Below are 27117 nucleotides of genomic sequence, written 5' to 3'. Positions count from 1 at the left end.
TCTGCTGCCTGGACCACTGGGGCAAATTAAATATACATGGCAAAGCGAACCGGGGAAGAATAACCGGAAGTGAGTTCCTTAATTTTTATCTTAAAATTTGCTTCAGCACCGCCACACTTTGCTCCCTTTGTCCATCTCAGCCCCAGCCCCAGCTGGATGTCCCTGTTCTAATCGCCACCTCACTCTTCCCCAGGGCCAGGCCGCAGCACCGCCACAGTCCTACTCCTGCTGAGGGAGCCAGGCCCAACTGGCACATGGAGTTTTCAGTCTGGGAGGCAAGGAGGAGAGCAGCAGAAGGCATGGGATTAAGCAATAAAACCAGGTGGGCTGGGAACAAAACCCCACACACGCCCACGGCCCAAAGACAAAGGGTGTGGGCGAGGCAGAGGGTACCAAACTGAGGGGAATGAGCAATAGTCATTACTGAGAGCTTTAGAGTATCTTCTACAAGACTTGATTTAAAAAAATATTCCGGTCAAAGCAGCATTAGCAGAGAAAGTAATACTATATCCCTTTATTTTTTTGTTTTAAAATTAACCTAAGTGCAGAAAAAGAACACATATTTAGTTAGATTATGAATGTGACAAATTTTTTATTTCAAAATCTCAAATTTTGATCAGGAGAGCACCACTGCCATAGATGCCCTGATAGAACTTTATGAGTTGATAACCAGAAATGATTATGCCAGGCTATAATTAAGGCTAATTGATCAAAATCCAGGTACCCAACACCAGTTGGAATTCAGGTAGAAACTGGGATCACAGGAGCCCCGCCGGGTTTCCCGGGGAGCCCCTGAACTACCGTGTAAGCACTACAGCTTGTGTGAGGACACCGGCCCGCACGCTTGCTTCTCTCACATGGACACTGACTGACTAAGAGGTAGATGAGCAATTCCAGACCCCACCTAGCAGAGGAAAGGCAGGGCTCCGGCCACGGTGCTGGAGACGGCCCCGAAGCAAAGTCCACTTAAGCCTGAGATGTGGTGGGGGGCAGCCTCCTGGCACCACCCCCTTCAGGTGGAAGGGAAGAAGGGCTGCCACCACTCTTCCTGGTGCCACTGGCTCTTCTCCCCAGGCTCGGGCAGGCCTCTTGTCGTCCCGCTGACCCACCTGTCTCCCACGGTCAATCTCACAAGACACTGGTCCCCGAGCCATGTAGATGGGTGGATGTGGAGCCTCCTCACATCGAGTCAAAACCCAACTGCTGACAATCAGCCACACACACCCCTGAATCTCACAGGTGACACCGTGTCCTCCAGTGGTCTCTCTCCCACCGCTGCTGGAAAGGAGAGGCGTCTGTTGTCCTCTCCTCCCTGGGACTGTTCGCAGGAAATGCTAAGCCAACTATGGACACTATGAGTTTATCCACAGACAGGTGTTCATCCATGGACAGTGTGTGAACTGTGCACACTAGACTGAGAGGAAAAAGGCTAATTTTTGTTTTAGGCTACACATATTTAGCTTTCTAAACAGAAGAACCAAAGGATTTCTCTCAATTATGCACAATCGTTGGCGTCTTAAAAAGCTGTATAAAAAATGAGCACATGGTCGTGCATGATTTAAACTGGCCTGGGGAGCTCTACGGAGACACAGTAACTTGTGCTGTTCCCAGGAAGCGCTCAGCCAGGGCTCAGCCTGACACAGGTGCCTCAGCAGCCCTGACGGCACGGGGTCGGATGGCTGCAAGGTGGGCTGGGGAGGTGAGGCAGTGGGACACGGAGAGGCCCTGGACAGTGACCCAAAGGTCTCTCCCAACAGTCTCGGAATCTACTTGGTGACTTCTAGTTCTGGGCAATCCAACCGTCTTATAAAGTCTGGAAAATAACATGAACACGGCTATGTTTGGATTACAAACACGCAGTACTGGGCCGGAACAACCACCAAAGTTCACATTCTATACTTCAGAGTATAAACAGTAATGACACCTGCGGGTTTTTGGTTAGCTTGTAACCGAAAAGAGCAATCTAGGCCCATACAGGGCGTGAGAGGGTGAAGAAGCAAAAGGAACAGGTGTGTCACTGGGTGAGCTGTGTCAGGCCAGACTGGCCCCCAAATCTGGACGGAGCAAAGGGTGAATGTGCTATGACAGATCCCACAAAACAGGACTCCACATCATCAGAACAAAGACAAACACTAGCTCTTTTCTGACTTCCAAACATGGAATTGGAACATGTATACGAGTTGGTTAAAATACTAAAACAGCACACACAGAAACAATATCTTACTTGTCACTCCCTACAAGTACACACTCCATTGACAACTTTGTTTTTAAAACCACAATAATTGTTAAAACATCTAACAGTGATGTTTTCAAAAGTATGTACACCCAACAGCCCAGAGAACGCTCACTCCGGACCCAGTGTCAGCACCATCAAAGCGCAGTGTCTGTGCCTACAAATCAGACAAAAATAAAAAAATACAGTACTTTTTGAGGCTGAGGACTTGCTCCTGATAGGCTTTAAAGCATCTGTGGCCCACAGGCATGTCGTCCTCAAGGGCCTTTTAGACGGGCACAAGGTTGCCACTGGTTATACATAAATGAGTTTTATATCACTGTACAGGTATATAATATCCCCATCAGAGGGTATAAGAAATTTAATTAAATGCTTCACAGAGTTTTACAAAAATTGCTAAAAAAGTTTTTTGCACTTTAATTTTTAATTTTTACATGTGCCACTTTTAACATCAATTATAAACTACTCTCTCACCGCATTACTCAACCCTAAGGAAGAACGTGCTTTGGAGGACTGCGTCCCTCTCTGAAAGCCTGTGTCGCACCCAGAAATGCAGCAGCACTCACACTATTAGTTCTCCCCCGAGTCCTGGAAATCTGCAAGTGCCATCGGACAGCCTGAAACCACAAGCCCAGGGGCATTAGCCCTTAACCAAAACATATTTTCGTTTCGGCCCTACAACCGGCATCGGCATGATCTCAAGAGGTCAGGGTTACAGCAAAGTGCTTGGAAGACTGCTGCTCTGCCAGCGCAGGCACGTAGTCTTAGAATGTTTGTACAGGTGGCTGGACTGACTGAACCTCTTGCCACACTTCAGGCAGGCGTAGGGTTTTTCCCCTGTGTGAACACGGATGTGCTTCTTGCAATCTGTCAAGGTTAAAAAAGTCTTGCAGCAGATTTTACAGGCATACTTTCGAGCTCCCTCCACAACCAAGACATTGTGCTCTGATAAAGCCTTCTTGCACTTTGACAGGACGTCAGCAGATGCCCTGGTCAACTGTGGAGGGCCTGGCTGGGAAGGGTGCCCATTTTCAAATGAGGATGTGGCCCCATTCATCAATAGCTGGGAACTGGGAGAGTTTTCTGGTATCTGTGAGCTCCTGACAGAAGTTACAATTGGCATTTTGGGAGCTATACGGCGGTAGTATGGAAAGTTACTGGCCTTTCCTCTTGAGGAACCCATCATTACCCTGGAGAAGGAGGAGTGGAGGCCCAAACCAGACCTGGAAAAATCCATGCCGAACTGTTCTCCTTGATAGCCTGATGTCTGCACACATGGCAGGCCCATTGCTTCCTGCATAGGCCTAACGAAATGGGAGTCTGCAGGATCACTGAATGGGTTTTCTACATGGGAGCCAGGGGCCGAGGAGGGCCCACCCGCAGGCCCAGCCTCTGGACTCAACAAGTATGGGGCCTCACACTCCAGCCTGCAGTCACTAGTGGTGTTTGGGATATTATCGTCATTGTTCTGATTGGCACTAAAGTTACTTCCTCTGCTCTTGTTAAGAAAATTTGAAATGCTAAAAGTGGACTTATGATCTAAGTTATTTGTGACTTCCAAAATATGGATATCGCCTACCCTGTCAGTGCTAGACTGGGGATCTGAAAAGCTCCGATCACTGCTTTCAGGGCTGAGGTCTATCTTCTCAGCACTGACCACAACTCCCTCCACCTCCACAGATTCACTGCCTTCTGCCTGGGAGGTCACATCGCTCACCTCATCCTGAGGTTCAGGAGAGCTCAAGGGCTCCGATTTAACCACTACTCTCATGTGCTCCTTCTCACCAAGGCCGACCTCAGGATTTTCACACTGAAAGCCACTTTTCTCAGTTGCAGCTTCCTGCTCAAAACTAGTCTCAACCTGAGTTGCGCGAGAAGCCATGGACAACTGCGCCATGTTGCTGACGCTGTTGTCGGACTGGCTAGGCACCTGGGCATCTTCTTGAGCACCAAAAGACTGGTCAAATATGATGGCACTGTCCTCCTGGTTGTCAGTCATCCCGTCGGCCTTAGGGTTATCCACAATTTTCAGAGAATCTGGTGAGAAGAATTCCTCTCGAGAACGAACCCCCGAAGGCCCATTCTCTGGTGTAACATTGGAAATGGCAGACTCATCCATGGTGGGTCGGAGGCGCTGCCTGGCCCGTTCCTCTGCGGACTGCTTGCGCTTATGAAGGCGTCTCATGGGGAACGGTGTCCGCTGATCCAGGTTACTGCGCATCGACGAGCTCAGGGGGGCCTGCTGCTCCTCACCACTCTGGTTCGGATTGAGGGCTGAGCTCACAATGCTTAGTCCCAGCTGCTGCAGCATAAAGAAGCGCTGCATGCGGGCGCTCTGTTCCTGAACACGCTCACTGGGGGGAGACATGGGCAGTGTCCTTGTCGTTAAGTAATGTTTACATGCCTTAACAACAGAGTTCAAATGCAGGTGAGAGGCTGCCAATAAGACATCCATAACATTGCTCTCCCCCAGCATGAGGGTAGAGGTATACATCATGTCAATCAGTGCGGCAAAGGCCTCTGCTGTCACTACCTCGCTATCCAGTTGGATCATGTTCATGGTCTGATCTCCCTCTGCCACTGAGAACAGGGCTCGGAAATGCGTGCTGCAGGCTGCCAGTACAGAGCGGTGGGCTTTAAAATGTCTGTTTCCCACTACGATGACACAATCACAGAGCTGGCCATGAAGTCTTTGGTAGTTCAGTTGCTGGAAGATCTGTTCAAAGTGTCCAGGAAAATCCATGATCCTATGGGAAATGAAAGTATTAAGACATAAAAAAGCTGAAGACAAAACCAGAGCACAGAGGGTGTGATGAAGAGAAAGCTATGGAGGGCCAAGCGTGGATCTTTAAAAGCTTGTGATGTTTTTGGTAATGGGCACATAGACTAAAAACCTGTCAAACAAGGAGCAAATGCTGACTCAACTTCAGCCCTGGAAGCATGCACACATGTGGGGTCAGCTACTGGTTGTTAACAGGCTCCCCTTCACCTTCCCATGACCCACTTTTAACATGCAGAGCCCCTTTTAGAAAAGACCAACTTGTGCACGATAGAGTATCTATCCCTCGGAAGTTAATTGGAGTTCTACATTCCTTAAGGACAATGAGCACATTCCAGAGTCTTTAAGTCACCTTAAATAAGTGAAAAGGGTAAGTCAGTATTAGTGAAGAAGATTTCTAGTTGTAAATGGTAGTAGATTGCACACATGTATTTACCTCCCCACCACACATGCTTATTTCTGAAACTCCATTAAAAATACACTAAAGTTTTTTTGGTTTTGGTTTTGTTTTGAAAGTATAAACCCACAAGGAAAAAAAGAATGAGAAATAAGAATCAGTAGCATTTTGGAAGCTGGAGAACAGGTAAATGAATGACTGACAACTGACTAACATACCCAGAAAGCTAAATCCTAAACTGGCAGTGGGTAAAACATCCTGACTTTGATACAAGCTCCCCACCCACACAAAGACTCAGGAACTGGTTGCTGAGATGCCAAGGGAAGTGGAATGGAGGTGATACTAAGACAGGTGGACTAGATGGAAATCCTTTCAATAAAAAACAGTGCAATAAAAGCTCGTGTCTGTGGCAGAGAAAAGGCATGTAAGTCTATAGAAATAGAAAGATTAGCTGTTATCCGGGGCTAGGAATAGGATGCAGGACTGCAAATGGGAAGAGGGAATTTTGCGGGTGCTGGGGGGTGGGGGGGTGGAAATGTTCTAAAATTGAATTGTGGTGATGACTGTACAAATCATAATTTTCTAAAAATATTTGAATTGTATACTTAAAACAAGGAATTTTATGGTATGTACATTATACCTTAATACAGCTCAATAAATTATACCTCAGTAAAAAACTAATGGGGAAAGAAAAACAAGAGATAAACAATCCAGATGGGGGGATCTTTTATGTCCAGAGGGGGACATAAAAGACTAACTTTCTAAATAAATAGCATTTCAACCCAGCCCACTAATTTACTTATTTATTTAAAAAAATTTTTTAATCTTTACCCAAGAACATTTTTTTGTTGTTGTTGCTTTTAGAGAGAGAGGAAGGGGGAGGATAAGAGAGAGAAACATTGGTTGATTGCCTTCTTGTAAGAGCTCCGACCAGGGACCGAACCCACAACCTGGATACGTGCTCTGACCGGGAATCGAAACTGCTGCCTTTCCGTACCATGGGACAGTGCTCAAACAACCAAGCCACAACAGCCAGGGCTGTAAGCACAGCAATTTAAAAGGATGATATTCTGTTCAATGCCTTTCTTTTTCGACAAGTAGTAGAAATATGATTATCTAAGGAAAAAATCTCCTTATATTTTGAAATGTCAGTTATCTTGAGTTTAAGAAGAAACTATCATTCTTTTCTACAAAAGGTCATTCACTAGAATGCTGCCTCTTAAGGTTCACTCCCAACTTTTTATAGGAAAGGCGTAAGCAGCAAGGATATTGTGGTCTCAGAAAGCATCATTTTGAGGAAAATTTTTAAGGCCTTCAAAAAGAGACTCCTGAGGTAGCTTAGCACAACCCCCACAAAGGCAGAGGGTGAAATACTACTGGAAGACAAGTAAACAGTCCATACAATCATTTAACTTCCCATTTGCCTAAAGATCGTCAGTTCTATAATAGATGCCATAACACAGCCCTGGAGATCAAGGGCTCAAAACACTCAACTCAGGTTCTTCTCAAAACACTTTACAGATGCCTGGAATGTCCTGCTATACCTTGTAGTCAGGTAATCTTCAGGGCAGTATAAAAGCAAAGGCTTCCTTTTCTCTTAAAGGGCTCTGGTAGTTGTGAAACTAACACGGTGACCCTAGAGATGATCAAAACCTAGAGAAACACTTGTTCTCTAAGTTAATAACAGTGTGCAATTTTCCATCTTGAGATACTTCAAACTAATTTCTCCTTAATGGCAATATTCTTTTATCTCAATATCATTTGAGTCAATTTATGATCACTTGGTTTAGTGATGGAAATGAAATACACCAAATCAAGGTAATCTTAGCCATAAAACTGGCTAATTGGATTATTCAACTGTCCTTTCCAACATCGAGAGTGTCAGAAAGCACCTTAAGTATAGTCAGAGTCTTTAACTGAGCATAGTAGAGTCCACTCAACAGATTTTAGGAGAAAGAGGTTATGATTAAGGGGTGTTGGGAAGGCCACAAAATCTCTAGGAGGATGGGATAGCTATGCTTGAATGCCTCAGGGCACCCAACCACATTGTGGAACCATTCTAGAAAACTCGCTACTGCCACTGCCCCCTCTACCACCTGCATTTGCATAGACCTTGCTCTGGATTAGCTGCTCAGAAAAGTAGTTGCCATTGCACCTTCTAGACCAGCAGTATCCCACAGAACTTTTTACATTGATGGAAGTTATCAGCATTGTTGCTATGTTATGCACTAGTCATATGTGTCAATGAGCACTTGCAATGTGGCTAGTGCAACTGAGGAACTGAACTTTTAATTAATTTAAATGGTTATCATATTGGAGAATAGTTCTAAATGTGCAATATTGTTCCATATTGCTCACATGTGTATCCAAATCTTACTCAAGTAGGATTTGAATGCACATATGACCAAGGGAACCTAGTTCTTATATCTGCACTGAAACTATGATTCTACCTTGGGAAAGTGGGCTCACAATCTTCAGGCTATCCAAATGTAAAGGAAAAGGTATTCAAAAGATTCTGGGCAGCTGCAAATGATGACTATCCAGTACAATGTCCTTCTGACAACTAAAGCCCCTCTACATGCATGTAATGTACAGATGACTTTGGAAATGCACAACTGTACTGGGTAAGAGGTGATCATCAGAAGAGCACAAGAACAATAGAAGACCAGAAGAACTGGTGTTCCAGTACACATGTGCAGGCAATGCAGACATCTTCAACTAGCATTTATTGAGCCTTGACTCCTCTTCGCCTATGGCTATGATAAGAAGCTAGGGTGGCCCTGGCTGGTGTGGCTCAGTGGATTGAGTGCCAGGCTGCAAACCAATGGGTTGCTGGTTTGATTCTCAATCATGGTACATGCCTGAGTTGTGGGCCAGGTCCCAGTAGGGGGCATGTGAGAGGTAACCACACATTGAGTTTCTCTCTCTCCCTCACTTCCCCTCTGTCTAAAAATAAATAAATAAAATATTTTTAAAAATAAAAAAAAGAAGCTAGGGTAAAATTTTAAAAGCTCTAGGTAATTTAAAACTAAGAAAATTATAAAATTATAAAATATTTGTTAATTTATTTTAAAATAATAATTACACGTTAATCTAAACTTTTATAAAAATTTTATTTTCTCCTCAAAATGAGAAGAGTGGCAGTGTTTTTACTTTTTGCATTAACAGAAGACATCTGGACTCTCATATCTGCTTGCACATTCAGGCTTTTACAATACCATACATCACATGGCCTCTGGAAAACCCCACTGTACACTAATGGAAGAACGAGAGTGGAAAAAAGCAAGTAAGTCCTTGTTTAAAAATGTTTTGACATCACTGATCCCTTGAAAAAGTGTCGGAGGGCCCTATGGGTCCTTGGAGTATATTCTGAGAACTGCTAATCTAATGAAAATTCTAATTACCGTATTCTTCAGACTATAAGACACACACCCCCCAATTTGGGTGAGAAATGGGGGGGGGGGCGTCTTATAGTCCGAATGTAGCTTACCCAGCTTGTTGGGGGGGTGGCCTATGTTATTTATGTTATTAAATATTTTACCACATTTTTTGCTTCAAAAAATTTTTTTCCTATTTTCCTCCTCTAAAACCTAGATGCATATTATGGTCCGATATGTCTTACTGTCAAAAAAATACAGTATACTGTGAAGATGGAGACAGGAGTTTTCATTGAAATGACAGACCAAAACTAGTGAAATTATAAGGAGAAATTAACAAATTCATTTAAAAAACAAAATTCTTATCTCTAACCAAGGGGAAGCCAATAGATAATATCTAGTTAAAAAATTGAGTAGCTTCAAGCATATTAATTTGGGATAGGCACACAATTATCAAACGAATTAGCTAAGAGTTTAAAGTGGTAGCCGCCTTGGAGAAGAGGAAATGGAAAGCAGAGAGGCTAAGGTCTGGTGTTTGTCTTAACAAATCTTATAGAACTATTTGATTCTTTAAGTGATCTTCACTTAGCAAACTACATATACTTTGGGTAAAATTTGTTCTTAAAATCTAAAAAGAAGAGAGCCAGAACAGATCAGAACCACACACACATGGAGTTAGAAAAAGTTGCCAAAGTATTACTCCCCAACCCCTGAAAAGGCATTGGTACCAAACAGTTTTATAGAAAGTATCTATTAAATGCTGTGGAAAAGATAATTCCTATGTTATGTAAAGCATTTTAGGAGAGAAAGCTTCCGATGATCCAATATTTAAATAAACAGTTATTATATCACATGCCAGGCAATGCAATTAAATACAGTATATACTGATCAATATTTCTGAATGGATCGGTAAGGACGAGTTATGCAGAGAAGGGCAATCTATTGCTGTGAGTGCACTAACAGACTTTTAAGAGAAGCTTTTTAATATCCAGTAACACGTGCATAACTCAATTAAGGTAAAAGTGAAGCCATGAGTTAAACCACATGAAAATGCAGTTGATGCACTAGCACTTTTTTTTAAAGATTTTATTTATTTATTTTCAGAGAAAGGAGAAGGGAGGGAGAAAGAGAGGGGGAGAAACATCAGTGTGTGAGATAAACATTGACTAGTTGCCTCTTGCTCGCCCCCAACTGGGGGCCTTGTGAGCAACCCAGGCATGTGCCCTGAAAGGGAATCAAACCAGCAACCTTTTGATTCACAGGCTAGTGCTGGAAGAGCTACACCAGCTGGAGTGTTGGGAACTGCTCTGCCTGGTTTCAGGAATTGTAACTGCCTCCCATGGCTAAGGTTGAGTGAGCAACCTCTGGAATGCGAGCCACGAGGAGACGAAGCTTGTCTCTGATAGCAAACGTGGCCTCTATTTACTCCCCTGCCCCCAATGTATGGTCGATAGTCCATGACGGGTAAGACTCCAGACTCCTCAGAGGAGGGGCAACCTAAGCCAGACATGATCACTTGGGAGGCCATTATGGAAGGACTCAGGGGGCTGCAACAAAGAGGGAGTGATGGACCCTCACCCCCCAGCTATTCTGACATAGCCCAGTCCCCAGGTCCTCTGGGAGAAGCGCTTCCTGGCTCTAATCCACTTAAGCCTGAAAACCTGTGATGGGGAAGGCGGTGCAGCCCTTTGCCCACTAGAACAAGATCCGAGGTGATCTGGCATAAGAAAGAATTCCTAACAATCCTGTGAAGTCTGCTTTGCTAAGAATGCTTTCAGGTAAATGATAAAGGTCCAAGCAGAAAACGAGTTTATTTTCCCAAAGTTCTGTAGCCTTTTAAGACCCTGACTTAGAAGAAACCCTAGTGGTTCTTTGTATACTATCTACTGTTTACTGCCTGGCAATGATTAATAAGTGGTACCTGAACTCCTGTGCAAAAAACCTAATAAAAGCCTGTCTAGTCCAGCAACAGCGCACTCTCCCCTTGAGAGTGTTGCCAGGCCACTGAGGCACTCCCCCCTTGAGGGAGTAGCTGAGCCATCCCTTTTCCTCCACAGGACTTGGTAGTCCGTGGAGACATGAATTTGTCTCATGTCTCATCCATGATACTGCAAGCACTGCAAGCCAGTGCATGCGTCACTGGGGCTGATGCAGTAGCATTTTTAACAGGAAGCTAAAGAATAAAACAAACAAGCAAACAGAATAAAAACAAAGACACTGAAATAGAGAACAAGTGGGCAGCGACCAGAGGGGAGAGGGAAGGGAACTTAAGGGGAAAAAGGGGGAGGGATGTTGAGGAACAAGTATGAAAGACACAGAGATGAGGACTGGGGGGGGGATGGGAGGGAGGGGGGAGACCAGGCAGGGGGGTGGGGTGGGATGGGAGAAATAGATTTAAAAAAAAAATGTACTTGAAAAGTAACTAAAAAAACAAAACAAAACATATGTTTTGGCCACCCCAAAATGCCACCATTAATATTCCAAGAATTGATTGGAAATAGCAGGGCATTCCTATGATGTCCAAAAGTGATTCTAAAGGCCACAAATATGAAGAAGGCTAGATTCATACCACCTTAGGTAAGGTTTCCCAGAAGAAGACCTTGAGAGAATGATTCAAGTGCCAGTGATTTATGAAGGAGGTGCTCCCAGGAGAAACAAGGAGTGGGGAGCATGACAGGAAAATAGCAGCAACCAAGCAAGGGTGTGATTTGGGGCAAAATCCCAGCCTAAGCCCGGTCTGGTGGGAAGCTCTGGAGTATAAATGAGTTTAAGTCAGCTCACCACAAAGGAACTGGTCTTCTGTAGCCCTGCATTATTAGTCGTCAACAGCTAAGAGCCTCTCCAGGGGGACGGAAACTGCCAGGCACTTCCAGCTCTCTGGGCCCATGCACAAAGTGATGCCAGTCACCCAAAGACCTGGTCCTCTTAAGAGTCAGATGCAAGCCATTAGAAGCAAAAGCATACAGAAGCTGCACCACGGGTGCACAGACCAGTAAAAGGGACCAAGGGGATCCAGTTAAAGCCCAGACAGTATCTGCTGCTCACACTTGGCAACACTGAAGAATAAAGTTGTGTAACCATACAAACAAACAGATGCTTCTGTCTGTTAGGAAAGGGCATTTTTGTATATATACTTTATATGTTTTATTCCCAAACCCCCATCGCTGTCCCAAAATTAAGTTAATGAGAAATCTCAATTTGGTTCTTTGATTCTAAGGTGCCACTTAGCATTAAGTGGCCCCACATAGTAAACATTAGTAAATACTGTTTTAAAAGTCATTAACAAAATAATGTATCACTGAGCCCTGGCTGGCATAGCTCAGTGGATTGAGCATGGGCTGTGAACCAGAGTATTGCAGTTCGATTCCCAGTCAGGGCACATGCCTGGGTTGCAGGCCAGTTCCCAGCAGAGGACACATAAGAGGTAACCATACACTGATATTTCTCTCCCACTCTTTCTCCTTCCCTTCCCCTCTCTCGAAAAATAAATAAATAAAATATTTTAAAAAATAATAATAATATATCACCACATACTTTCTCAACTGAGATTTCTCACATAACTAAAGAAATCTCCCATAAAGCTTCCATTTAGAATGGAACGGTAGATAAAGAACTTCTCAGATAAGGTCAAGTTCAAGGAGTTCATCATCACCAAGCCCTTATATGAAATGTTAAAGGGACTTATCTAAGAAAAAGAAGGAACTTTTGGCGGCCAAGAAGGAGGCATAGGTAAACACACTGTGCCCCCTTGAACAACCAAAATAAGGACAACAATTCAGAAACAAAGTAACAACCAAAACTGAAAGAAAATTGAACTGTATGGAAGTCCAACAACCAAGGAATTAAAATAGACACATTCATCCAGACTGGTAGGCGGGGCAGAGTTGGGTGGCTGAGCAGAGAGGGGTCAGGGCACAGGAAGGGGTGACACCTGACACCAGGAGCGCAAGGCACCTGGGCACTCAAGGCAGCACCAGGCAGATCCTGGGCACCCAGGGGGCGGTGGCTGGCGGACCCCAGGTGTGGGGTGGCAATGGGCAGACCCAGTGAGGCAGCGATTGAGAAGCGGGGCACCGTGCACAAGGTAGCTGGCTGACTGGGCAGCAGTCCCATATGCGCACACAGATAACTGGGGAGCAAGACAGACTACCCAACCCAGGGTCCTAGTGCCGGGAAATAAAGACTCAAAACACCGATTGAAAACACTTGTTGGGGCTGAGAGACTCCCACCCTCACAGGAAACTTCATTGGAGAAACCCACAGGGTCCTAGAACACACACAAGCCCACCCACACGAGAATCAGCACCAGAAAGGCCCAGTTTGCTTGGGGGAAGCGGGGAAAGGGACTGAGGTGCAACAGAGTGTGGAGCAAAGTGCCACATTTTTTTCTCTCTGACCCCACCCCCACATACAACTTCACAACCCAGCAACTTGGGTTGCCCAGCCCTGGTGAATACCTAAGGCTCCGCCCCTCATACGTAATAGGTGGGAACAGACCAAAACATTACGGCTCAAGCAGAAAAACAGCTCAAAGCCCCAGAGCCAATACTTCTAAGCGACAAAGAGATAGCCAACCTATCAGATGCACAGTTCAAAACACTGGTGATCAGGATGCTCACAGAACTAGTTGATTTTAGTCACAAATTAGATGAACAAATGAAGGCTAAACTAAGTGAAATGAAGGGAAATGCACAGGGAACCAATAGTGATGGAAAGGAAACTGGGACTCAAATCAATGGAGTGGACCAGAAGGAAGAAAAAAAAAACATTCGACTAGAACAGAATGAAAAAACTAGAATTCAAAAAAATGAAGAGAGGCTTAGGAACCTCCAGGACATCTTTAAACGTTCCAATATCTGAATTATAGGGGTACCAGCAGGGGAAAAGGAACAGCAACAAGTGGAAAACTTATTTGAACAAATAATAAAGGAGAACTTCCCCAATCTGCCAAAGGAAATAGACTTCCAGGAAGTCCAGGAAGCTCAGAGAGTCCCAAAGAAGGTGGACCCAAAGAGGAATACACCCAGGCACATCATAATTACATTACCCAACATAAAAATGAAGGAGAGATTTCTAGAAGCAGCAAAAGATAAGGAGACAGCAACCTACAAAGGACTTCCCATCAGACTGTCAGCTGATTTCTCAAAGAGACCTTACAGGCAAGAAGGGGCTGGAAAGAAGTATTCCAAGTCATGAAAGGCAAGGACCTACATCCAAGATTGCTCTATCCAGCAAAGCTTCCATTTAGAATGGAAGGACAGATAAAGTGCTTCTCAGATAAGGTCAAGTAAAAGGAGTTCATCATCACCAAGCCCTTATTTTAGAAAATATTAAAGGGACTTATCTAAGAAAAAGAAGATAAAAAACTAAAATCACAACAAACTGACAATTACTAACAACCGCACCTAAAATAAAAACAAACTAAGGAAACTAGAACTGGGAAGAACCACAGAAATGGAGATCACATGGAGGGTTAGCAACAGGGGAGTGGGAGGAGGAGGGGGGGGAGAAGGTACAGAGAATAAGTAGCATAGATGGCAGGCAGAAAATAGACAAGGGGAGGGCAAGAGTAGTATGGGAAATGTAAAAACTAAAGAACTTATGACACATGGACATGAACTAAAGGGGGGAATGTGGGAGGGAGAGGGTGTGCAGGGTTGAGGGGAATAAAGTGGGGGAAATGGGACAACTGTAATAAAATAATCAATAAAATATATTAAAAATAAAAATAAATAAATATTTAAAAAAAGAAAAAGAAAATAAAAAATATGAACAGTGAAAGGACAGCAAACTCACAGTTATTAACAACCACACCTAAAACAAAAGCAAACTAAGCAGACAGCTAAAACAGGAGGGGAGCCACAGAAATGGAGATCACATGGAAGAGTAGCAACAGGGGAGTGGGAGGAGGAGAGAGGGGGAGAAATTACAGAGAATAAGTAGCATAGATGATGGGAAGAAAATAGACAGGGGGAGGGCAAGAGTGGTATGGGAAATGTAGAAGCTAAAGAACTTATGACACATGGACATGAACTAAAGGTGGGGAATGTGGGTGGGAGGGGGTGTGCAGGGTGGAGGGGAGTGAAGGGGGGAAATGAGACAAGTGTAATGGCGTAATCAATAAAGTATATTTTTAAAAATCTAATTAATTTGGTCATTAAAATACAGCTAGATGTAGTCATAATAGTCTGTCAGGTAAGGCTTTTTAGTTAGAACCAGGAGAACCCAACTCTGGCTTACTTGGGCTAAAGACATCGGAGAAAGCAACGACTTGGGATGCTGAAGATAATCAGACAGCAAAGGAACTCTGCTACTTCCTCTGCAATAAATGGCCTACAACAGTTCCTTCAGTATACACATCACATGCTTGAGATTCAAAGCTCCAGGGAGAGCTCCTACATACTAGTCCTTACTACATACTCCTGGTGGCACTGACAACAGAGCTAAGGTCTGTTGGTACTGGTTTAGGATAAAATGAGATATAAAGGATATTCTAGACAAAGGTAAAAGTGGGGAGAGGTTTCAGGTGGGGGGAGCTGTGTATCCATTCTGGCAGGAAAACAGGTAAGGGTAGCAAGGTAGGTATTGGATAGTGAATGCTCCTAAATGATGTTAATGATTACAGTGAGTCATCAGGAAAGTTAGCCATGAGGCACATAATTTTGAACTAAAGACTATCATCACTTTACAGATAGTTTTTGTAAAAATATTTTCATGTTTAAGCACAGTATCAGTCAGGGTTCTTTTTCTTTTTAAAGATTTTATTTATTTACTTTTAGATGGAGGGGAAAGGAGGGAGAAAGAGACAGGGAGAAGTATCAATGTGTGGTTGCCTTGCGCATGCCCCCAACCTAGGCATGTGACCTGACTGGAAATCAGGAATCGAACCAGTGACCTGCTGGTCAGCAGGCCAGCACTCAAGCCACTCAGCCACTCCAGCCAGGGCTTGTTATTTAGTCTTGATTCATGAGTATATATATATGTCTTTTCTGATATTATGTGAGATAAAATGGGAAGTACACTTGGGAGTAATTGTGCTACATATTGAAATAAGATGTCTCAAGGAATAAATACTATTCAATTTTTGAGTCGCAAGCAGCATTCACTGCTTTTTTCAGAGAACAGTATTTTTTAGTTGGAAGAATGAATGACAAACTGTGGTTATTCAGACTTGAGCATTCGCCAGACATTTTCTTGGAAATGAATAAAATGAGCTTGTCATTTCACAGAAAACAACTTCCAGTATTTCTTGCCTAAGACAAAATCTGAGCTTTCAGGTGAAAATTAGAATTCTGGAATATCTGTATCTGTCATCGTGAACTTGATAGCTTCCCAGGGCTCTTCTAATGAGATCATTAGTGACATTAATAAAATGTGATTTAAAAAATATTGTATAATAAATGTGTCAACATTTGAAAGATCTACAAAACTCAGTGAATCAACATTTTCCAAATGACTAATGTTGTAACCATAAGGTTATGTTACAAAATAAGGTATGGGTTTAAAAAAATCTATTCAAAGTGCAAGATATAAATTAATGTATTTTCATGCAACAGAATACGAAAAGTTCATTGATATAATTTCAGATTTTACATTGCAAGTAACCTGTCTTCTATTAAAGTAGACATTAAAGAAATTTGCAAAATGCAAAACAATGACACTGTGAACATACCCAGTGTGCAGATGTTGGTTTCAAATACCATTCGCTAATAAAAGGAACCAGGGCTTCATGAAGAAATGGCTGATTCTAGGACTGAGGCAGGAAATATACAAAATAAGTCTGCAGAATCTTGTAGTGCCAGAAGGTAAAGAAGTGCTACAAACAAATAAACATGATAATGGGAATATATGAAAGGGACAGGACCCAATAGGAGAAAATACTCTTATAGACCAAAACTGAAATAGTTTGAGCAAAAAGATACATAAAATAATATTAGATTATAACCCAAAGTGTAAAATAAATATCCATAGGACCATACTGATATAAATGGTGGTAAGATAAATAAATGGGAGAGAAGAGACAAATCTGAACAGAAGAATTCCAAATAATTTATGTAGCTACTGTGTCCTCACAGAGATGGAGCACACTCCCCACTCCTTAAGTGTGGGCTATGCGTAGTGACTTCCCTCCAGAGGACAGTACAGAAAGGGAGGGGCAAAGAGTAACTTTACAGTGGAGAAACCTGACAAACATGTTCTCGGCCCGGCGATCTAGGGCACCACCAGTGGTGATCAGCTATGAACATAGTAAGCATGTTAGTGGACATCATGTGTTGATGTGATAAGAATGGCACTTTCTCTCTGTGGTCTCCCCCACAAAAACCTGCACCCCCAGTCTAATCATGAGAAAAACATCAGACAACCCCAACTGGTCAGTCTACAAACTAAATGATGAATACTCGAAACTATCTAAGTCACCAAAAACAAGAAAAGTTTGAGAAACTGTCATAGCCAAGGGCAGCCTAAGGAGACAAGATGATTAAATGTAACGTGGTATCCTGGATGAGATCTTGGAACAGAAAAAGAACAAGAGGTGAAAACTAAGGAACCTGAGTAAAGAATGGACTTTAGTTAATAATGTATCAGTTATAGTTCATTTATTATAATAAACTTACCATACTAATGGTAAGACATTGATAATAGGAAAACTGACTGTGGCTATATGGAAACTCTCTATTCTGTCTTCACAATCTTCCTAGAAATCAAAAGCTGTTCTAAAAAAATAAAGGTTTTTTTTTTTTAAGGATTTTAATTTATTTGTTTTTAGAGAGGGAGAAGGGAGGGAGAAAGAAAGGGAAAGAATCATCAATGTGTGGTTGCCTCTTGCAGGCCCATTACTTAGGGACCTGGCCTGCAACCCAGGCATGTGCCCTGACTGGGAATTGAACCAGTGACGCTTTGGTTTGCAGGCCAGCACTCACTGAGCCACAGCGGCCAGAGCAGGTTGTTTTTTTTTTTAACTGCCATTCTTTTCCCTAAGAATTTGCTTTGGAAAAATAGTTATTTTTTGATAGCTATTTTTATTGTTATTGATATTAACATATAATGGGTTTATTATTTTTAATGCATTCAATTTTAATTTCTAGTATGTTAGATACTGATAGCTATAACTCACAAAAAGCTCTTCAGACTCATCAATAATTTTTCAATGTATAAAAGAATCCTGAAGTCAAAAGTTTAAAAATCACTGACATAAGTAAGTTTCACATATGGAAAATGCATGTATGTGGAATCTCATTCTTCAAATATATAGGATAAATGAGAGTACAGTGTAAAGGCAGTCTTCAATTTATACATATATTGTGCTGCTCAATTTTGTGAAATTAATTGCCTCATATTTTTTCAGCAATATTACCTTCCAAGATCATCACAAAGTATGCCGTCACCTGTGCTATGGTAGCAAACTGTCAAAGCACGTGCTCGATGTACCACACATATTATTATAATTTTATTAGTTGGAGGGTGGAGGGTTAGTTGGATGGGATGCAAGGGTTGAATGCCTACTAAAATCCAGGTTGTATAGATACTTTACATATATTATCTCTTATGCATGACTGTCAAGGAGTAACTGTCATCCCCATGACTAGGGCCAACATCACCCAACCAGCACTGTAAGTGAAAGAGAAGAGTTATAAACCCAAGTCCAACTACAAAACCTCACTTTGCTGAATTGGAAACAGGGCCCCAGTAAGATCCAGCCTAAATGGATGAAAACAGAATACTCAGGAGAGAAGAGTATGTAGTTACAAGGGTGAGCAAGGCTAGGAATAAGGATTAAGAGATTGAAGGGGTAAGGAGATAAAGCTGAAAAGCAGGCTCAAGGTCAAGGATGGAGGTCCGTGAGAGTGAAAAGACGGGTGTGTAAAACAACAGCTACTGGAGTAAAAATTAGAGCAAGGGTTGTGGAAGAGGTGGCAGGAGGGACTTCTCTTACTCAAATCCTCCCTTAATGCCAATGACAAGCCTTCACCATGGCTAACAGACCCCAGTTTGGAAGGTGAGGAGAATACAGGATGAGTTCTGTCTTCTCCTCCCATTGCCTCTTCCTACTGGTTCCTCCCCAACACTGCCTTCCATGAGCCTGGTGCAGAACAATAATCAGGGATCAGAGCTTTGGGGAGAAGGCAAGGGTGACAGAGTACCTTCTGTCACCATTCCTGGCAGCAGGCTTCCCTGACATACAGTGAAAATCTTGATCTGTCCAACCCTGTCAGAGAGGTGGTCTGTCAGGGTGGCAGCCCACCAGCAGAGAGTGCTATCTGAAAGATGGGCATGCGCAGGACAGCCACTTACATGACTGACTGAAAACACTACCTTTAAACTTAAAAGTAATTTATGACAAATTTCACTGCTTTATCCTGTTTAGAATTTTATACTCATACTGTAACTGGCCTAGAAATTTCCCTTTCCTGGGTATTACATTTTCCTAAAATTTAAAATGAATAGCCAGCTAGCCAATTATCTAGGGGGATAAAAGAACATCTGTAGCCAGTTAAAGCTCTAAAGATCACACAAACTTCACAAAGGTATAAAAGACCAACCAGAAATGGCTTGTTTTAGCTACTTACAAATCTGGAAGTGTATCTATTTTAACATCTGCTTAAGAAGTCTAATTGTATTTTTCCTCTATTTTTCAGAAAATGTTGCCTGCCACCCTCAGTTATGCTCCCCACGTACAACCTTTTCATCATTTTGAAAAAAAGCTTTCATTGCCTTTTCACCATGACAGATCAAGAAACATATTTCTGAACAAACAAAACCACTTTATCAAGAAAAAAGCCATGCCAAAGCTTTGTAGACACTATTATTGATAGCACCTTTCCAATAGAGAAAAAAATAGATTCCATTCATTTTTGTACCTAGTTTATTTTCAAAGTAGTATAGTCTTTCACTTCAGAATCACTTATCAAATCAACAGCATTCAGCAAGAAACTGATACTTTTCCTGCTGAGTTGCTTTATACATTCCACTCAAAATAAAGACCACAATGTATGTTACTAAATGTATTTAGATTTTTGTACCATCTGTGGGTTCCGCTCACAACTGAACCCCAAAACTGTGGGTTTTCTTCTCCCTATCTTTCCTTAAAACCTTGCTGCAGTAGACTAAAACAGAATGACTAAACAGAAGGTCTTACATTTTTAGAGGAAGACTGTTGCATGGATTTTAAATTATAATGGATTAATGAAGGTATAGTGAAAAGTCAATTGCACCAAAAAAATAATATGTTCAGAATAATATATTCAGAATCGTGTTTAGCATGATTCAGCCGAATCATTTTAAACTTAAGTTGGAAATACAGCATTTGTAAACTTGTTATCAAGTACACAAAGTAACAGACTACCAAGCCTAATTTTTAAAAAGAGATTCACCCCTCAAACATCCTTCAAAGTTAGTAAAAGAAACCAAACACTTTGTTAATTCCATTTATATGAAAACAAAAGTATCACTTCCAGCAGGATTGCCTCAATAACAATTTTTTTTAATTTTTAAAATGTTTGTTGCTTTTTGGTGAGGGGGAGAGAGAAACATCAATGTGAGAGAGAAACATCAATCCGCTGGCTGCCTCCGGACCCACCCCTGCCTTTTGGTTCCGGGATGATGCTCCAACCAACTGAGCCACACGGTCAGGGTAATAACAAACTTTCTTCAGAGTACAAATTTGGAAAATGAATTGGTTATAATTACAGTGAATCAATTGGAACAAAAGTCTTTTAAGTGTACCAAATGTCATTAAATCTTAGGTGCCAGTGATTATAAGATGCAACGTATTCCATGTAACAGTAGGAAAGGAAAAAAAGCTGTCATTCCGGCTATAGCACAATGCTCACTGATGGCATCCTGTCTTCAAGATTAAAATGGGAGCAAAACTGTTTTAGAATCAAGGAAATACCAGAATCTTAAACATATCATTCAAATATGTTAGAAGATCAGAAGGAAAATTATCTACAGACAAAAATATAATCCTGAATACTAAGAAAGTTATCTATGCCCAGTATATTACAATAAAGTTAGTGCTCAACACAATACCCGATATGTCTGAACTGCCAGGAAGATAAATCAACTACCCATCTATCTATTATGTAGAAAGTCACCCCTCCTCCCAAGTTGGTCTGGAGATGAAAAGCCACTATTCAGTGATGAGAATGCTGAAAACAACTGTAAAGAACAATAGTTCACTCAGAAACAGCTGGTCTTTTAGCATGAGAAGTTCACTGCACACTTAGACAAAAGGTGCTGTGTAGTGCTACATTCCATCCCACCTGCTGCACCAACAAAAGCTGGCTCTACTAGACAACATCCACATTTGAGAAATGTTAAGTACAGTAAAATAGAAGTCATAAGCTTAAAACTGGCAGAGGGGAAAAGTATTTGTTTATAATAAATGTACCTTTTTCTAAAAAGTTGAAAACTAACATGGAATCAATACCTTGGGATTTTCTTTTCCCTTCCAAGAAACTGAGGCAGATTCAAGACCCTCTGTCAGCATTACAGTAAGCACTGTCATATCTGACTGTATACGAGATTGTACTCAGTCTCTCCCATGCTGAAGAACTCCATATAATTCATGCTAAGTACTTTAAATACTAAAACATTTACATGCACTTTTGTATCCAGTGACTTTTAAAAATTACCTCAACTTCTCATGAGGGTCTTGGAAGAAAGCCTCCTTTGAGATTGCTGACCCTAAATTTAGAAAAACACTCAATTATAAGATGCCTTTCTTCCAAATCTCAGAATTTTGCTAGAGACACCTCAATGAACCAGAAAACAGCTTGCCAGTATCTTCAGCTAATTACACTGTTTTTACACAACTTTTAGGAGAAGAAAATTGCATATTGAAAAACAAGTTGATTTCAGGACTCCTTAAAAAGTTCTGGTTCATTTATTCAGCAAAATTAAGGGCCCAGAACAAGTTTCCAGTCAATCAGTCTTACCTGGCAGGTCATCAAGCTGGCTGCAGTGGCCAGGCCAGTCTTCCCAAGTTTGCTGATTGGGAATCTCCAGAGGCAGTTAAAGCAATAATGGGAGGTCTCTGCTCCCTTTAGAGGCTTTTCTCTAAAACTTTTTCTCTCCCCATCTGACCTCTTCCCCGCCCTCCCACAACCTCTACTCTTTTAGCTTAGGGCCAACCACCCTCAACAAGGACATCCTAAGACTTTAGCACATGAAAAGCAAGTTCTTTAGAAAATAGACACCCAACCCACATTTTTTATATTATCTAAGGCACAAGAGCCCATACAAAAATAACAAGCCATCATCATGAGGAAAGCACTTCAACATCTAAAAATCTCAATGTATGTTATATACTACAATTGAAAAGTACAGATTGGAGCAAAAGTAGGTTTACAGTTGTTCCTATGGAAAATAATACAAGTAACAAATAATACAGAAAAAAACTCAGTTTACTTTTGCTCCACCCTATATATTAACGAATTTTGGGAAAAAATTTTGTTCAATTCTTGAATGTGAAGAGTTTCTTACTTTTTTTCATTCAAATTAACCAGAATCCGAGTATATCGGTAAGTAAGACTTTACTTTGGCTTTAATTTTAAAATTTCCTCCAAATGACGTTAGAATACAAATTAGAATTTGTATTCTTTTCAGAAATTAGTTTCTACGGTACCTTCCACTATTCCAGAATGCAGACTCACTTAAAAACAAATGACCCATTTTGGAAGGAAAAAAAAACCTCCTAAACTTCAACTCCCCCTTAATTCACAGTCTTACGTATTCATGTATAAATCTACACGAGGAGAAGGTGGAGGGGCTATACTTCCACGAAGCCCCTTGGTGGGCACTCAATAAATGCCCATAACCACTTCAGTCCTCTGATAACTAGTTGGGCCGTTCCAAAACACTGGCTCCACCCCTCCAGAGTCAGCAGCCAGTTCCCGATTCCAGACCGCCTTGGCCTTGCTATGATGAAAGGAAACCTTGTCGCTTAAGGAGACCTAAGACGAGGGAAAGGGAGCCACACGACCCCATTCCGCAGGGCAGCAGATCCTCTAGGCTGATGGTGCGGAGACCTATCCCACCGCATCCTCGTAACCTACCTCTTCTGCCCCCAGATCGAAGGGGGCAAGAGCCCCCGCCCAACCCGACAGACACACAGCCGGGCAGGCGGGCGTCAGGACACGGGGGACGCCTGCGCAGAAGAACCCGCCTCCCATCCTCCTGGCCCCTCCACTCAGTAGGGTAACAATACCCTTTCAGAAAGACAGGCAGGGTAACTGAGGGGCACCAGTACGAGTCTGCACGCTCCCCAGATGTCCTGTCGCGACACTGCTTGCGCCGCTAGCCCAGCACCCCCAGTGTTCAACAGTCTCCACCAGAGCGAGCCCACGAGCACACACCAGACACCACCACTCAGGCTGACAGGGTCTCCTCACCTGAGCCGGGCTCCGCCCCCCTTCCCGCAGGAGACCGCAATGGCCCTTCTCCGATCAGACTCCACTGTGTCTGAGGAGGCGGGAACGTCCAGGCAGGGTCTCGGTAGTGGGATTTCCTCCCCCTTCCGCCCAGCCTCCCCGCCCACCCCGCCGCTGGTCCCCCGGCTCCCTTGGCCCGTTCGCCGCGGTCTTCTGAGCGGACCGCGGCGGCCGACAGTAAACGGAAGTGACGCAGAGCAATAGAGGGCAGAACAGTGACCAATTAGCAGGGGAGGCATCGGGGGCGGGGAAGCAGAGCAGCCAGCCAGCGAGGAATCCGGAAGAATTTACCAGGCCTCGGAACGGTGGCCAATCCACGGTCCCGGGAGTCTCTGTGTTTACTACCTACCGATTCCGCGAGCGCCGCGACCAATCTCCGTGTTTCTTACAACACGTAAAGCTGCTATCAAACTCCTTTAAGGAGGAATCCACCACCTAAGCGGCTCTAGGTTTGGGCTATGAAAAAGCTTACGTGTGTCAAGCCAGTCAAGACCCTTTGAGATTGAGGCAAGAGGGTTTATCTGCCTAGTTCCGTGGATCACTCTCCCGACTGCTGAGAGGCGGGCCTTCAGGGTAGTTCCAATGGTCACCGGACCTGAAGGATTTTCCCACTCTGCTGGTGCTGGTCCTTTGGTGACCCCCACCTCCCTGATGAAGGAGAGTGCTCTTTGAGGAACCCGCACACGCACCGCCTTAGAAGTTGAATTCTCACGTGGTAGACTTTGGAAATAATAAAATTCAAAAAAAGCTCTTTAGGATAAATTAGCCAAAATCCAGGTGAACAAGGTTGATCCAACGCTGACGGCAGTTGGATCCAACAGTGCCCCAAGTCCAGTCCCAGGAGTAGCTTCAAGAGCGGCTTCTTGCAGCTGTGACGTCAGAATGACAAGCGGGTCGGGCTTCGGACTCGAACATTGCTCCACATTTCGAGCCACAGGTCTTAGAAGACCTTAGAAGACCAGTCTCCAAAACAAAAGTCTCCAAAACCAACTCCCCCCCCCAAAAAAAAAAAATCGGACACGTGCAATAGTTGCAGACTTGTGTCAGAAAAGAACAATCGCTGGTGGCTCTCGGGATCCCTGATGCACTTTGGGATGGAGAGCCCGAACCCTGAAGGGAGACTGGCTGGCGTGGCCTCCGAGGGCACTGGACACTAGGGCAGGGAGAAGACCTCCTTCCTCCGGTGAAGGGGAGAGAGGAAAGATCCAAAGGGGCCTTGCCGGGAAGGGAGGCAGGGTGAGGGAGCAGTTTGGGAGCTCGGTTTGGCTCCAGAGACAAAGCAGGCTGGGGAACGCCTCTAGTTTCTTTTGGGGAAGAGGGATGGAGAGGGTAGACTTTTTAAATTTTTATTTTAATTGACCCCGCTGCCTCAGAACTTAACATGCAAATATTATTACAGCTATTGCATCTCTTAAGATGTTACAGGCTGGAAATATTGCTATTGGGGTTTCTTTCTTTAAAGGCTCAATGAAATCTGATGGTAAATTCTATTCTTTAAGATTCCCTGACATTTTAGAGCCCTTAGAAGTATTTTATTGCCAGATTGGGCAGTGAAATAAAAAGATAAAGAATGCTGAGAATAAGCCAGGTGGTATGAGAGATCCTTACAAAATGTTGTGAGCTAGACATCTCAAATTTACAACCTAGCAAAAGTTTAGAAGATGTGCATATTCAGTACTTAGTAGTACTATAGGCCCCCTCCTATATAGTCCACAGTGTCTGAAGATTACTTAGTAGTATCTATCGAAATTTTAAATGTGCATTCATTTTCTTAACTGGCAATTCCTATCTAGAAATCTGTGTATTCTGAAATACACATATTAACCTGGATTAAATACACACATTTTGGGAAATGTATACGAGGCTGTTGATCACAGCTTTGTTAGAAGAAAAAAAAGCTGAATATGCATCTATAGAGGATTACAAATAAAGATACATATATTCTATGGCTCCTTCATCACTAATGACCAAATAGGATTTGTTCCTGGAATGCAAGGATAGTTCAATATATAAAAACTGATCAATGTAATACACCACAAAAAAAGAATGAAGAGGGGAAATGATCATCTCAATTTACGCAGGCAGCATTTGACAAAATTCAACATCCTTAAAAAAAAAAAAGGAATAGAAGGAAACTACCTCAACATAATAACCATATATGAAAATCCACAGTAAATAAATCATACTCAATAGTGAAAGACTTGAAGACAACATTAAAATCAAGAACAAGAGAAGGATGCCTACTTTCAACATAATATTAGAATTTTTAGCTAGAGCAATTAGACAAGAAAAAGAATAAAAGGCATTCAAATTGGAAAGAAACGAGTAATATTATCTCTGTTTGCACATGATATAATCTTATATTTAGAAGACCCTAGTTCTGACTGGTGAGGCTCAGTGGATTGGGTGTCATCCCACCATCTAAAAAGTCACAGGTTCAATTCCCAGTCAGGGCACATGCCTGGGCTGAAGGCCAGGTTGCCAGGTGGGGGTGTGTAAGAGGCAACAGCTTGATGTTTCTCTCAGATATTGGGGTTTATCTCCTTTTCTTTCTCCCTCCCTCCCCCTCTCTCTAAAAATAAATAAATAAAATCTGAGAAAGAAAGAAAACCCTAAAGATTCCACAAAAATTTATTAGAGCTAACAAAATTCAGCAACGTACCAGGATGCAAAGTCAACACACAGAACACAGTTGCATTTCTGTATGCTTAAAATGAACAATCTCGAAAGGAAATTATGAGAATTATAAAAGGTTCTAAAATAATAAAATACTTAGGGAATTAAACAAGGAAGTGAAAGACATACAATAAAAAGCTACAAAACATTACTGTGAGAAATTAAGGCATAAATGAATATGAAAATTTTCATATTCATATTTCATATGAATATGAAATAAAACATTTCATATTCATAGACTGAAGGACAATATTGTTGAGATATCAATATTACCCAAAGCAATGTACAGATGCAATGCAACTGCTATTAAAAAATCTCAATATTTTTTGCCCCCCCAAAAAATCCACCAAAAAATTTACATGGAATTTCAAAGGACCCCAATTAGCCAAAACGATCTTTAGAAAGAAGATCAAAGTTGGATCCCAGGTTCCCACAGGCAGCTGTTGGGGTGAGCACAGTCTGGGGACCTACGGCAGCATGAAGCAAAAAAGCACCAGTGGTATGGAAGCTAACGGAGCCCTCCCAGCCTTCTCCATGATGTCCAAGGCTAAAGAGGCCAAAAAGCTGGAAATCAGAGAAGAGGTGGATATTTGCATGAAGAGTAAGCAAGTGCTGAGAATTGAAAGTGGTTCTCAAATTGTCCATGCTGTTCAGAAAGAGTGAAATAATAGAATGTGACCTCGGTAATCCCACTTCCTTCAAGGCCTCTCACCTCATCCTTCAGTATAGCTTAACTTTCAGTGACCTGGACCAACACCCAGAGACTGACCTCACCATCTATGGCGATGATAAAGTAGATGTTAATCTCAATCTCATCATGAGCACTGGAGGCTACCTGACCCAGGATAAGACTGTAGTGGGATATGCCAATCACTTGATCTTGATCGTCAGTTTTAGGAGAAGATTCAAAAAACCCTAGGGATCAGTGGCACAAAAGAATCCCCGTGAAGGTTATCCCAGTGAGCTATGTCCCAGGGAGTTGAGCTGTGACTCAGAAGTTTGGTGGTAAGGTTAAACTTTGAAAGGATGTCACCAAGGCAGGTCCCATGATGACAGATAATGGTAATTTTATCCTGGACTGGAAGTTTGAGTGGGTGCACAAATGAAGTGAAGCAAACAACATAGCTATCAAAACGATCTCAGATGTGGTGAACACGTCTGAGAGAGTCTACTTCAGGATACGGAATGGCTCAGTGAATATGAGGGAGAAACCTTTCTACTGA

At 42.6% G+C, this 27117-nt stretch overlaps 1 protein-coding gene and 1 pseudogene across 4 annotated transcripts; one reads left to right on the top strand and one right to left on the bottom strand.

Annotated features, from left to right (window-relative positions):
- Nucleotides 1–506: 506 nt before the first annotated feature.
- ZBTB5 (zinc finger and BTB domain containing 5) lies at nucleotides 507–23301 on the bottom strand. Of its 4 annotated transcripts, none has more exons than XM_037144546.2 (3): nucleotides 23180–23301; nucleotides 21422–21473; nucleotides 507–4980 (listed from the first exon to the last, which is right to left on the bottom strand). In XM_037144546.2, exon 3 carries the CDS (start codon nucleotides 4974–4976, stop codon nucleotides 2946–2948), a length of 2031 nt encoding a protein of 676 aa, XP_037000441.2. In that variant the 5' UTR covers nucleotides 4977–4980; nucleotides 21422–21473; nucleotides 23180–23301; the 3' UTR covers nucleotides 507–2945. The 4 variants fall into 4 exon arrangements, with proteins under 4 accessions (XP_037000441.2, XP_037000442.2, XP_037000439.2 ...); XM_037144547.2 differs by lacking the exon at nucleotides 23180–23301 and adding an exon at nucleotides 22844–22893; XM_037144544.2 differs by lacking the exon at nucleotides 21422–21473.
- Nucleotides 12820–27117, top strand: LOC119048774 (ribose-5-phosphate isomerase-like; annotated as a pseudogene).

The sequence above is a fragment of the Artibeus jamaicensis genome, unplaced genomic scaffold, assembly GCF_021234435.1.
Source record: "Artibeus jamaicensis isolate MK-2021 breed Jamaican fruit bat unplaced genomic scaffold, CSHL_Jam_final scaffold_1964, whole genome shotgun sequence".
Lineage (NCBI taxonomy): Eukaryota > Metazoa > Chordata > Mammalia > Chiroptera > Phyllostomidae > Artibeus > Artibeus jamaicensis.
Note: the sequence above shows the minus strand (reverse complement) of the source record. Positions and strands in the feature narration are given on the sequence as shown.

Coding starts and splice junctions, on each gene's coding strand:
- ZBTB5 (XM_037144546.2), bottom strand. CDS start 4,976: ATGGATTTTCCTGGACACTTTGAACAGATCTTCCAGCAACTGAACTAC.